At 39.3% G+C, this 12,343-nt stretch overlaps 2 protein-coding genes across 3 annotated transcripts in view; one reads left to right on the forward strand and one right to left on the reverse strand.

Annotated features, from left to right (window-relative positions):
- LOC126262735 (fanconi-associated nuclease 1-like) overlaps positions 1–4,699 on the reverse strand; it is a 151,858-nt gene extending 147,159 nt beyond the window's left edge. For both annotated transcript variants that reach the window (XM_049959543.1, XM_049959542.1), the window contains exon 1: positions 4,245–4,699. In XM_049959543.1, coding sequence (XP_049815500.1) covers positions 4,245–4,382 — 138 coding nt within the window. In that variant the 5' untranslated portion in view covers positions 4,383–4,699. The remainder of the gene's footprint in view (positions 1–4,244) is intronic.
- A 51-nt stretch (positions 4,700–4,750) lies between these two features.
- The window catches only part of LOC126262736 (ribosomal L1 domain-containing protein 1-like), a 70,117-nt gene continuing 62,524 nt past the window's right edge, over positions 4,751–12,343 (forward strand). Inside the window, exons 1-2 of the mRNA XM_049959544.1 lie at positions 4,751–5,301; positions 10,286–10,353. Coding sequence (XP_049815501.1) covers positions 4,800–5,301; positions 10,286–10,353 — 570 coding nt within the window. The 5' untranslated portion in view covers positions 4,751–4,799. The remainder of the gene's footprint in view (positions 5,302–10,285; positions 10,354–12,343) is intronic.

A 12,343-nucleotide genomic window follows, 5' to 3' on the forward strand; every position in this document is an offset into this window, starting at 1 on the left:
CCTCTTTATCCCCCTTCTTGTAATGAGGCTTAACTTCAGCATATTTTAGTCAGTCTCGAAATGTTCTGCTGACATGTAAGACATTGATTACACAAAAACAATTTAAAACAGAACTCAACTCACGTGAATACTCTTTGATTAACTTCATTGATATTTTATTATAATCACTAGAATACTTTGATTTTAAGGATTTTATGATAGATGCCACTTCTTTGGGAGAACTGAGTGTCATTTCCATTTCACTGGAGCTATTTGTAGCCAATGGTCTCCGATATTCCATTGCACTGTTTACTGAACCTGATAACCCCAAACTGTCAGTAACAGAAATAAGGTATTTGTTTAAGAGGCTTGTAACGCTACATGCACTTGTTACGAATGTCTCATTTATTTTTAGAGCTATCTGTTCCTCTTCTTTCCTGGCCTCTCCCGTCTATGTCTTCACTACACCCCATAGAGCTTTTATTTTGTTGTAAACAATGACTATACAAAATAGCGTAACCTTCAATGGATGACAGGTCAGAGGAGGTAAACGGAGAAGTATTTACTGCCAGAGAACTGGAGAAAGTTGTGACTTGGCAGTAAATGAAGAAAGCACAAAAAACGTATGTTTCATGTAGAAGCACAGCAGTGTTAGTAATGGTAGCAGCTGTATATAACCAATAAAAGTGTAGCCAAAAATTTCAAAAATATTGAAATAAATTTAAAGTTACATAAAGTCTATCAGTTAATGAGACCAACAACCCCTGGTTTAATGGTTTTGCAAATAATCCAAAACACACACAACTTTAAAACAAATAGCCTACTCCTACCACAACTTCATCTATGTAGTCACAGTGAATGATCTCAAGAAAGCTTAGGGATTCCTCTTTGCCATCATACAAAATTTATTTGCTTAGAATTGTTTCACCTCACTGGAACATAGAGGTCTGCACTACACAGCATTTCCATTTTCAACCACATCAGAGAAATGTACGTCCACCTAAGAAGCTTTAGGAAGATTCCCCATTGAAATTAGCTTCTTTAAAAAAATAATAATTTATTATTTAAACTCTCCTATTCATTCTCCTGATCACATGCGAGTTACTAACTCAACAGTGAAGCAGCTTACAGAGCACTACTGTATGTTGAGTTTTCCATATGGTGTCTGTGATGTTATTTCAGCTTGTTATTTCATTGGATATAATACAATAAGATCGTCTTCTCACAACTTACACAAATGTTTGTTTATGACAAAAGCTAATCTTGGAGACCTGCAACCTTAATAGGAATTAGGCCTACCATAGATATAGCACTCGCAACTGTGGGTCCCTCCAAGCAGAGTTAGTAAAAACAACTCACACTCAAAGACATGTGAGCCACTTCAATGTCATTCTTTATAGCACACTGCCAATATATACAAAGAGGTCAGAGAAGGGCGCATCTTTTAGAGTACAGTTTAAAAGTCATTTTTTCTTGAGTAGTATTTCTACATCACAAAGGAGGATGTTAGGTTGCAGAAGTACTAGGCCCTCCTTTACTGTTGACCACTTTTTAATCTGTTAACTGGTACAACATCTACACCGTGTTTGTCTTTGTAGAAGAATGTCTCTGCTGTTAGTTTCAGTTAGAATTTTGGATGCAGTGCAATACTACAGCTCAGAGGAGGGATCCATTTCAGGATTAGTTTTGGTGGATATAGTACTGGTAGGTGTTCGCATGTTTATACTTCTCTGTAGTGTTACTTTTTTTTTAAAGTGTAATATAGCAAGGTTCTTCATTCTCTTTGCAGACTAAGTATGTGTGTTTTTGTTCCCAAATCAAGTACTGGGCGAGGTGGCTAAGTCAGTGTTATTGCACTGGACTCCAATATGGGAGGAGCAGGGTTTGTACCTCCTCCTGCCATCCTGATGTGTGTTTTCCCAAGTTGCTACAGTGAATGCTGGGATGGGTTCAGTGATTAGGCCATGGCAACTTCCCATCTTATCCCTGCCTAACCCTGCCCTACTTTGCATATGTTTTATATAAGTGTATATTATTGCTGTACATCTGACATGTCCAATACTGTTGAGCTGAATGTTCTAAGGACAAGTAAATAAACAGATAAAATAGAAATGGAGAACATTCCCAATGTTTCAAATAATTTCATCTACCTACAAAATTCTCCAATTCGCCTTGAGACAGCACAAAGACGTTGCTATTTAGTACAATGAATCTCCTTCAACTTAAGGGGGGGGGGGGGAATTCTGTGGGGTGTTTTCTATGCAGAGAACAGTGTAGTATAGCTGTCAGCAACAGAACAGAGAGAGAGATAAACAGTGGAAATAATGACCTCTTAACCTGCAGTGACAGCAGTGGATTCAAGTATCCAGCGGAGGTGGCAGCTGACCCTTCACTCAAAAGTCTTCCCTACGTTGCCAATGAAATCATCATCTGTGTTAAGGCTACGGTACATTATTAAATCCTTCTATTCTCAGCAGATGAACAACCAGACATCCTGATAATTGTGGTTTATAAGATCATTTGACGAGAATGTATGTGTCACTATATCGGGCAGACTGGCAGGTCAATTTGTACAAGGCTTGGAGAATGCCATAAAAGCTGGAGATTAAAGAAGTCACATTTGACCTTTGCCAAACACTGCATAAATGAAAACCACAAATACATAACAGATATAACTGGAAGTCCTACACAGACAAGGAAAGGGTGCAGAGCTTACTCCCCATATTTATTGCAGAGTGAACAAACTCTGTTCAATTATTCACACCTTTCAGAAAGTGTTGCAACCCCCGTAAACAGAGGGAAAAAGACTTGGGACCTTCTTCGCATTATAAAAAAATTCCATTCCTGTGTGCAACTCTACTCCAATGTAGGACCTGTCTGGTCACAGCTATCGCAAATGCTGTAGCCTACTAATGAATTTTGTAAATGCAGTCCTAAAGAATTTTGTAAATTCATATTTAATTTGTCAAAATTGTCAAAAGAAATAACTTTTAAAGCTTAGTCAAGAATTGATAGTTTTAGAAAGTTGACATGTTTAACTTCGATTGCATTTCATCTTTGCGATCAGTTATGTACTAAAAAATGGGGTTGTAATTTGAAACCCATGTTAGGCAGCATGAATAAATTTTGTGAAACAAGGCTAAAAATGTGTTTCATTTAGTTCAGACAGCTAATACACATCAAACACTGGTGGGAGACCACAGGGTAATGGTTAGCGTAGGAGTGTGGAGAGAAAAAAAAAAAACCACGAGCAAAATTTCAAAGTATTCCTTGTCTCCAAATTCCTCCTTTCCTAACCAAATCAAGTATTTGTGCCCCATCCTCACAATTATGTTTTGAGATGTGAATCCTATGCCATCCACCCTCCAGCAGTATGGATACCAAAAAGCAACCCACACTGAATACCTGAATGCGGCAGAGGGAGTGAAGTGGTCAGTGTGCCACAAGCATGTGAAACATCCAGAAGAAAATGAATATCACCCAAGCAGAATGATTCTGTCATTCAAAATGTTTAAATAAAATATATTTTGCCGTTTCTGACGTGAAAAAAGTGTAGAAATGGGTTTCAGAATCACGAGATTACAAATTCTTTAGTTGTCATGGATTGTGTATCTTGACATTTCCACGCAAAACTGATTCATTGCGTTCTGCACATAAGCTTGTTGCAAAAAATTTCTTTAGAATAGCAGTATGGTGCAAATACATGAATAAATTTGTAGTATCATTACAAATATGCCTGTTCCACTTGAAACATGTGACAGACAAGACATTATTAAAAAATGAAAATGAGTCATCAAGGCAGCCTATTTATTTTTTAGTATTTCTACAAGTCCTGCACATCAAAACGAGACTCATCAAAAATGACTGCAAAAAAACTATAGGGAATGAAACTTATTATTCCTTTTATTAACCAGTCACTAGTAGTTTTGAATTGTGATGTGTTGAGAACACCTGTTGCTCATTACATTACTGGTAAAGCAAAACACACCCTGTTGTTGCTACTCTTTTATGATTCAAACTTATGTCATCAGTATTTCGTATTTTATAGATATGTAAAGTTAAACCAAGAAATGAAAATGAGAATACGGGCATTACAAGCAAGCACAGATGTTGCTCTGCCACATCTCGGGTGCACGAAAATACCTCGATTTCAAAATGCTCAACTCAATAGTATGAAAATAGCTGCCTTTTCAAAACTGAAAGAGAAAATTGTGTACATATGAAGAATGTAATTAACTGTACACTGTGATAAGTTTTCTGTGTACATTTTGTTGTTGCTTTCCTCCTTTCTGTTCCTCCACAGCGCGACGCTGTTGTGAGCTGCATACTGCCGAATTCTTGTAGAGCTGAAGATCTTCGTCTTCGCTGCTGTCACTGAGATCAAGTGTAATTGGCGATAGCATGGTACCGGAATTGCAGATTACCACCGAAGTCACCACGGGACGAAGTAATACAGAACACTTGCGTGAACAACAACGCGTAATTTACGTATCATATGAATCACTTATCGTCACGGTTCCCGCCATCCGCTTATCGCTCGTAAGACATTTCCCGTATTTGAACGATGCCAGTCTCTGCCTATTATTCACATTTGTCAGAAATTTGTTTTATCCTTTTACAAATTTAATACTGGAGCAAGCATTTATTCATTTGTTGGCCAATTATTCATGTTTCAGATCTCCACCTGTCAGGATCTTCACATAGTTCTGGAGGTTCGATATTATTGGCCTATTGGGTATTGGTAGACTGTAGGATGGTTGTCATATCTTTGCAACGTTTTGTCTAGTCTTTGAGTTAGTAATCACCTCACGAAGGCACATATGTTGTGTGATGAAAACATGAGGCTTTTATCGGAAAGTGATTTTACTTCCAAAAAACAAAAAGCCAAGCGATTTGATCGTAATGCGGTTCTTCGTAGCATAGCTAACGTAAGTTGCAGTTTAGATGACGATGTCAGTGATGTGAAAAGTGTTTCTAGGAAAAATGTGCTTTCATTGAGTGGTAATGAAGAAACAACTTTAATGAAGTCGAGGGAGAAAAAACTCGGAAACAGGAGGAGTAGCATTGCCAAGTGGGATGTTACAGAATTATCTCCTTCCTCGCAATATGTCAACGAAAAATCAGCGGATGATACAGGAAAGATTAGAAGTATCCGGGTGGAGAGAAAAAGGAAGGTGCCGCAGGCAATAACACACATTGTCGAGGATGAAAGTATTGGGACAGGAAAGAAAGAAAAATTAAGTGGGAGGGAACAGAGCAGACATACGAAAGCAGCAAGCACGAATAGGAAAGAAATTGAAAGCGATTTGGAAGATGTTGAAGGTAAGTTATTATAGATGACTTTAACAAGCGAATACGGGAGAAGTCTCATCTACTCAACAGACAAGTTACTGTAGTAGATAAAGTAAGTGCACTGCAACGCCGGCCCTTGTGGCAGAGCGGTTCTAGGCGCTTCAGTCCGGAACCGCGCCGCTGCTACGGTCGCAGGTTCGAATCCTGCCTCGGGCATGGATGTGTGTGTTGTCCTTAGACTAGTTAGGTTTAAGTAGCTCTAAGCCTCATGGACTGATGACCTCAGATCTTAAGTCCCATAGAGCTTACAGCCATTTTGTACTGCAACGTTTCATCTGCGTTTGCTGCCAAATATAAAAGTACTTGTTAGTAGCTTACCGTCTGTGCAACAATTCTTCCACTTATTAAAAATTTTTAGTTACAACAGCAAGCATCCATTATATATGGTAGAACTCCATCAATATTTTTTGCAATATAATGCCCCCTCCCATCGTACCTCTCCCACTTCCTGTAATCTTGATTGTGGTGACAGATTGGCCTGTAGTGTAGCTCAAGGTAAAAGCGGTGTGAGAAGGAGTTGGTAAAACTAATAAATGTAGATATAAAATAAAAGCGTATACCGGTGGTGTTCTGATCTGTACCTAAATCCTTTGTCTACAGTCACACCATATTTAACTCATTTTTCGTCACAAGAGGTGCAACTTCAGTGTAAATTGAAAAAGGCTGTACTAGGTTTCAGACAAATTTCCAACTTGTTTTGTTGCACATTAGTACATATATCATAGTCGTACATGTAACCAATAGAATGCAAGTGTGGCCGTTATGAGTTCCTCTAATTTCCCTACCTGTTAGTATGCTTGTGATCTTGTACTCAGTCTATAATGATATTACTGTCGTCAGGGCATTAAAAGCCTAATGTTGCTTCTTAATTACATGATGGAAAAATAAATCATACTAGCTGCAATGTGTTTGCATAATCAGAATCGGAATGACACGACACTCAGTTCACATCCCCTTCGCTTTCCATCTATGTTTACGTTTGTACTATACAAGCCACCTTATGGAATGTGGCAGAGGGTACTTTTGTACTTTTATCCATTTGTGCTTTTACCCCACTTTTGATCCATCCACAAATCTTCCTGGGTGAATCAGTCGTTGGTAAGACCCCATGCGAGACAGACCTTTCTAATTTCACCTCCATAATTTTTTTTTTTTTTTTTTTTTGAGAGATATACATAGGAGGGAGTAATATATTGTTTTTGATGCCCCTAGGAATGTACACACTCAGAATTTTAGCATTGGGTTAAACTGCAATGTGATGCCTGTTCTTTTAGCATCCGCCATTTGAGTTGGATGACCATCTTTGTGACACATGCCTAGTAGATAAACCAGTGATGACACACACTGCTCTTCTTTGGATCTTTCCTATTACCATGTCAACCTTCTCTGGTATGAATCCCAGACTGATTAGAAATATTTAGATATTGCTTGAACCAGGGTTGGACTGTACTTCCTGGGGATTCTTCTAACGAATCAAAGTTGGCATTCACCTTATCTGTGATTAGTTTTATGTGAATAGTTCCACTTTACATTGCTCTGCGCATATACTCAAATTTATTAAGAGTGTGGCTACTTCGAGTAATTATTCACCAATTGAGTAATGATACACTAATGCGTCTTTTTGCATCTTTTGGAAAAAGGCATTTCAAAAAGTGCATGACAAATTATATAGCATTGTTCAAGTACCAAAGACCTAGGGTTGGCTGAATTCTTCTAAGGTTATACTGAACATTTACCAAAATTTGATAAATATGAAGAATCTAAGTAGGCCTATCGAAAGTAGGGGCAAATATGCAGTAGTTCCTGATTTCTTTACAAATGTCTGCTTGTGTCTGTGTATGGGCGGTTGGATATGGGTGTGTGTGCGAGTGTATACCTCTCCTTTTTTCCCCCTAAGGTAAGTCTTTCCGCTCCCGGGATTGGAATGACTCCTTACCCTCTCACTTAAAACCCACATCCTTTCGTCTTTCCCTCTCCTTCCCTCTTTCCTGATGACGCAACAGTGTATGTTTGTGTGTCTATCGACCTGCTAGCGCTTTCGTTTGGTAAGTCACATCATCTTTGTTTTATTATTATTATAATGATTGTTCCCCTTTAGGAGAGCGATTGAACTTGAATTCATAATTTCATCTTTGGATGTTTCTCTTCTTTGCTTCCCAAAACCTCCTTCATCCTCTCAGAATGTTCCTTCTTCCGTTCCTCTGTCCATTTTTTACCAGGCTGACGCGATGTTCTTTCCCCAAACTTCGCACTTGTGATTTTATGCCGGCACTCAGTGCGATCTTCGAGATTTTTTATGTTGATCTGCTGTAGATCCCTCTGGACTTCTTTCAGCCATTCTGTGCCACATTTACTCCTTGTTATAATATTGAATAATTTCTTTGCTGTTCTGGAGTCTTCCATCCTGTAGTTGTGTGTATAAAATTTGGCTCGGCGCTTTCTGATTTCATCTGTTACTATATTGATCTTTCTATAGAGTTCATTTTGTTTTCTCTTCATCCAAATGCCATTTTTGTTGATTGGACCGTAAATCTTCCTGAGAATTTTTCTTTCCTGCTTTTCTATTTCCTTAATTTTTGAATGACCATCAATCACCATTGTTTCAGCTGCATAGATTGCTTCTGGAAGAATCACTGTTGTATAGTGCCTTAATTTTGTCTCTGCCGAAATGCACTTCTTGTTGTAATGCGTCCATGTTAGCTTGTAGGCCTTCTGGAGCTTGGTGATTCTTTGTTCATTGGCAATTCAGTTTAATCCTGAGGACTTTATAGTTTCACCGAGGTATTTAAAATGGCAGACTTGTGCAATTTTACCATATTTTGTTATTAAAGGGGATTTGTTTTCTGGCTGCCTTTCTATATATTGGGTTTTTTCATAAGATATCTGTAGTCTGGTTTTTTGTGAAATTTCATGTAGTTTTTCCACTGCGTGAATCGCTTCTGTTCTGTTATTGGTGATAATTGCAATATCGTCAGCGAAAGCAAGGCACTTGACTTTAATTCGGTTCTCTTTCTTGACACCAATTTGGATACCCTTTACGTGAGGTTCCCATTCCCTGATTATCTTTTCTAGAACAATATTCAAAAGGATTGGGGATAGTCCGTCCCCCTGTCAGACTCCAGATTTGATTTCGAAGGGTTCTGATACTTCGCTCATGAATTTCACTTTGGCCGTTGTTCCTGTGTCAGTTCTGTGATTTTTCGTGTCTTTCGGTCGATCCCAAATTCTTCCATGATTTTAAACAGTGTTCCACGGTCCACTGAATCATATGCTTTCCTGAAGTCGATGAATGTAACTACTGTGTTTCTGCATTTCCTCATTTGTAATATTGTCTTTAAGCACCAGATCTGTTCCGCACATGAGCGTCCTTTTCTGAATCCGGCCTGGTATTCACCAATTAGTGTTTCTGCTTGGGATTCTATCCTGTTTAAAAGCGCTTTGGAAAGGATTTTGTAAGCGACTAGGAAGGGAAATTCCTCTGTAATTGTTCATGTCTGTCTTGTCGCCCTTTTTGTGTAGAGGGTGAATTAGAGCGCATTTCCAGTCCTCAGGTATCTGCTCCGTTATCCATATGTCTGACATTATATGGTGTAATTTCTGCATAAGTATAGGATCGTTTAGTTTCCAGAACTCAGCAATGATCCCATCGTCTCCTGGTGCTTTGTTATTTTTCAACTGCTTGACTATCTTCATAATTTCTTCAAGATCCGGGGCATGTGAATCTGGGTGTGTGAATACTGGAGAATAGAAGACAAGTTTTTCTTGGGATGGTTCTCAGTTGAGGAGGGAACTGAAATATCGGGCTAAGATTTTGCAGTTATTTTTCGTGTTGGTTTCCAAAGAGCCATCGGGTTTCTTGAAGCACAAGCTAGGCGCTTGGTATCCCTGTAAGTTTTCTCTGAAAGTCTTATAAAAATTTCTTGTATTATTTTTGATGAAATCCTGCTGGATTTCAGAGAGTCTGTTGTTGTCATATCCCCATTTTTCTTTTCTAATTATTTTTTAGGTCTGTTTTTGAGTTTTAAGAAAGTTCTCCCAGTTTTCTTCAGTTTTGTGACTGCTAAATTTTTTCCATGCATTTATTCGGTTGTCGACTGCCTCATCACAGGCTGCATTCCACCAGCGATGTTTCCTGTTGCGAGGGGGTTGTCCTAATTTGAGGGCTTCCTGAATTTTCTCTGTTAGTTTCTTCCAGTCTATTGATTTTTCCTGATTAATTTGCATGATGATTTTTTCTTTGTTGAGTTGCAGATATTCCGGATCTGGTTTGGTACTTTTGGGTGGCCTTTTTAGCATTCTGTTGGGTTGGAATTTTGTTTTTATTTGGAGATGATGATGATGATCTGATTCAAAGACACCTTTGCGGGTTCTGATATTTTGAATTTCTTTTATGTTTTCTTTGGAAATTGCGACATGGTCTATTTGGTATTCACCCTGTCTAAGACTGGGTTATCTCCATGTGGTTAATTTATGTGCAGGTTTTTGAAACTGGGTACTCATTATTTTAAGTCCAAAGCTTCTGCAGAAGTCGATTAGTTTTTCACCATTCTTGTTGGTACGTTTGTGTTTGGTGTGGGGTCCAGTGGTATATCTGAATTTTTTTTCCTTCCCTAGTTGTGCGTTAAAATCGCCTACTAAGATTTTCACATGGTACCTAGGTATTTTATTTGTTGTTTCTTCTAGTGTTTCCCAGAAATTGTCCACTGTTTCAGGGTAGATTTTATTGTGGTGATTTGTGGGGGCGTGCACATTGATCAGAGTGTATGCTTTATTAGCTGATTTTACTGATAACAGGGAGACTCTTTCATTGGGAGACGTGAAGTCAATAACTGATGAAACTTTTCATTATATTTTGTTGTTATATTCAATTGTTGTGTAATGTATCATTGTGAAAGAACCTTTTAATGAGTGAGCAGATCACTAACAAATTAATTGTTACTGTGATTTTCTCTAGGTGACACTACCATTGGTTCTGATGTGCAGCAATCTGCTTTTGAGGGACCAATCGTCACAACAGAAGAAGTAAGTTCAGAACCTTGAGTAACATATTGGCATGTTAAATATCTTTGTAAAGGTTCAATGGTGCTGTTCTTGTGAGTGAAAAGATATCAGTTGCGAAATACAAAATTTAATTGCTCCTTGAATCCATTGTATGGTAGTTTTATCCTCTTAATAACCGAAGATTATACCACCCATCGGCTCCTGTCCATGGTGTCATCAAGGTGGTGGACACACCTGTTTCAAACTTGTATAATCTGACAAATGTGATGTCATCCATGCGAACCGTCGCAGATAATATGAAAAATGCTTCAGTGGTTCATGGACACCATGTCAGAAAGTTGTGAATGCTGCATAATATTTCAATGAGATACCTGCATGTTGTCTTCAGGTGTTTGCTGATATGTTGCTGAGTGGCTTGCCAATGTATACACTGGCTTGCTAGAAAAATGCAGGTGCCAAGTGTTGGGTCTATAATGTCATCATAGATGAATTGTAGAGGATGATGTTATCCAGTGTCCCCTGTCAGAGAAACAGACCGTGATCTTTGGATGCTTGTGACATGGGAAAAGGGAGACAATAAATCAAGGGCCAGAATGCACACAGGCAGGTGTTGGTGCCCAGGTTAAATGTCCAGACTCCGATTCCCCACCTGAGTTGAAATCCTGTGTCTGTTAATCAAATCATTACTTATCCATATTTTGACTGCTTCTTTAATGATGGAAGTGTGCAAAAGGGTCATTGTCTCTCTGTAGTTCATGCTCTGTCCAAAGTCAATGCAGTGTCCAGCAACATCATAGTCTTCACGGGTTTGCTGCCGGATAACGTTGTGCAAATTCCACAATATTTCCTCAGAGCAACTGTCGGACATCTTCTGGTGGTTCAACCTTGCTCGTGGCTAGGTACGACTGACGTTATCCACACACCGACACCCTGTTTTTAGAACAGGCGTGCGAAGAAGGCGCAGCTGCGGAAATCGCTCATGCGCAGTGATTTGCCATATTCAAACTCCAGCTGCCAAAAATCGCAGAGCGGCTCTCCCGCGCGTGCGCTGATCGCTGCGTTTGTCAAGTGCGGTCAGACATTACTTACCAACAGCCGTACTAGGCCAGTGTTACGACGGGCCTGTTAGCGAAGAATCTTGATTTTCACGGTGTAATTTAATAGCAGCCAATGCAGGGTTCCAGGCTGTGCTCAGTTGAAATCCTGTATCCTTGTTGATGAGATTATCGGCTGTATGGATATGAATTGCTTCCTTAATGACGCAGTCCCAGAAAGATGATGCCGAGGATAAATCTTCCGTCTTTTCATAAATCATACGATGTCCTGTATTCAGGCAGTGTTCCGCAATTGGCGACTTTTCCAATTGACGAAGGCTGCGCACTTGACAAACGCAGCGTACAGCGCACGCGTGGGATAGCTGATCTGCGATTTTCGGCAGCTGGAGTTTGAATATGGCAAATCTCTGCACATGAATGATTTCCGCAGCTGCGCATTCTTCGCACGTGTTTTCTAAAAACGTGGTGTCAGTGTGCAGATAGTATCAGTTGTACCTAGCCACGAGAAAGGTTGTACCACCTGAATATGTCGGACAGTTGCTCCAAGGAATTATTGTGGAATTTGCACAACGTGATCCGGCGGCAAACCCGTGAAGACTATTTACAACCCATCCGCTGGGAAATCTTGAAGAGTCACAACATCATATACTTCTGGATGAACCCAATTTGGTGTGACATCTGTGTGCAGAACATCTATCTTCAACAGCGTGATATGTCTGGCGATTGTATAATTTCCCTCACTGGCATAGGATGGTATATACTGTGATCTCTTTAAACCAAGGTTGCTTTAACAGAACCCAGCGTCATTTGCACTTGCGCTGAGGGTGGAAAATACATTTTGTTTGATCAGGTTGAAATGCATTTCGGATCTGCTTATCCAAACAGCCAATCCAGGTGAAAACAAATAAAGATGGCTAGCTCTGCTGATAGACTTCCTGTATGTGAGATAACTCTAG

This window comes from Schistocerca nitens, chromosome 6 (genome assembly GCF_023898315.1).
Source record: "Schistocerca nitens isolate TAMUIC-IGC-003100 chromosome 6, iqSchNite1.1, whole genome shotgun sequence".
Lineage (NCBI taxonomy): Eukaryota > Metazoa > Arthropoda > Insecta > Orthoptera > Acrididae > Schistocerca > Schistocerca nitens.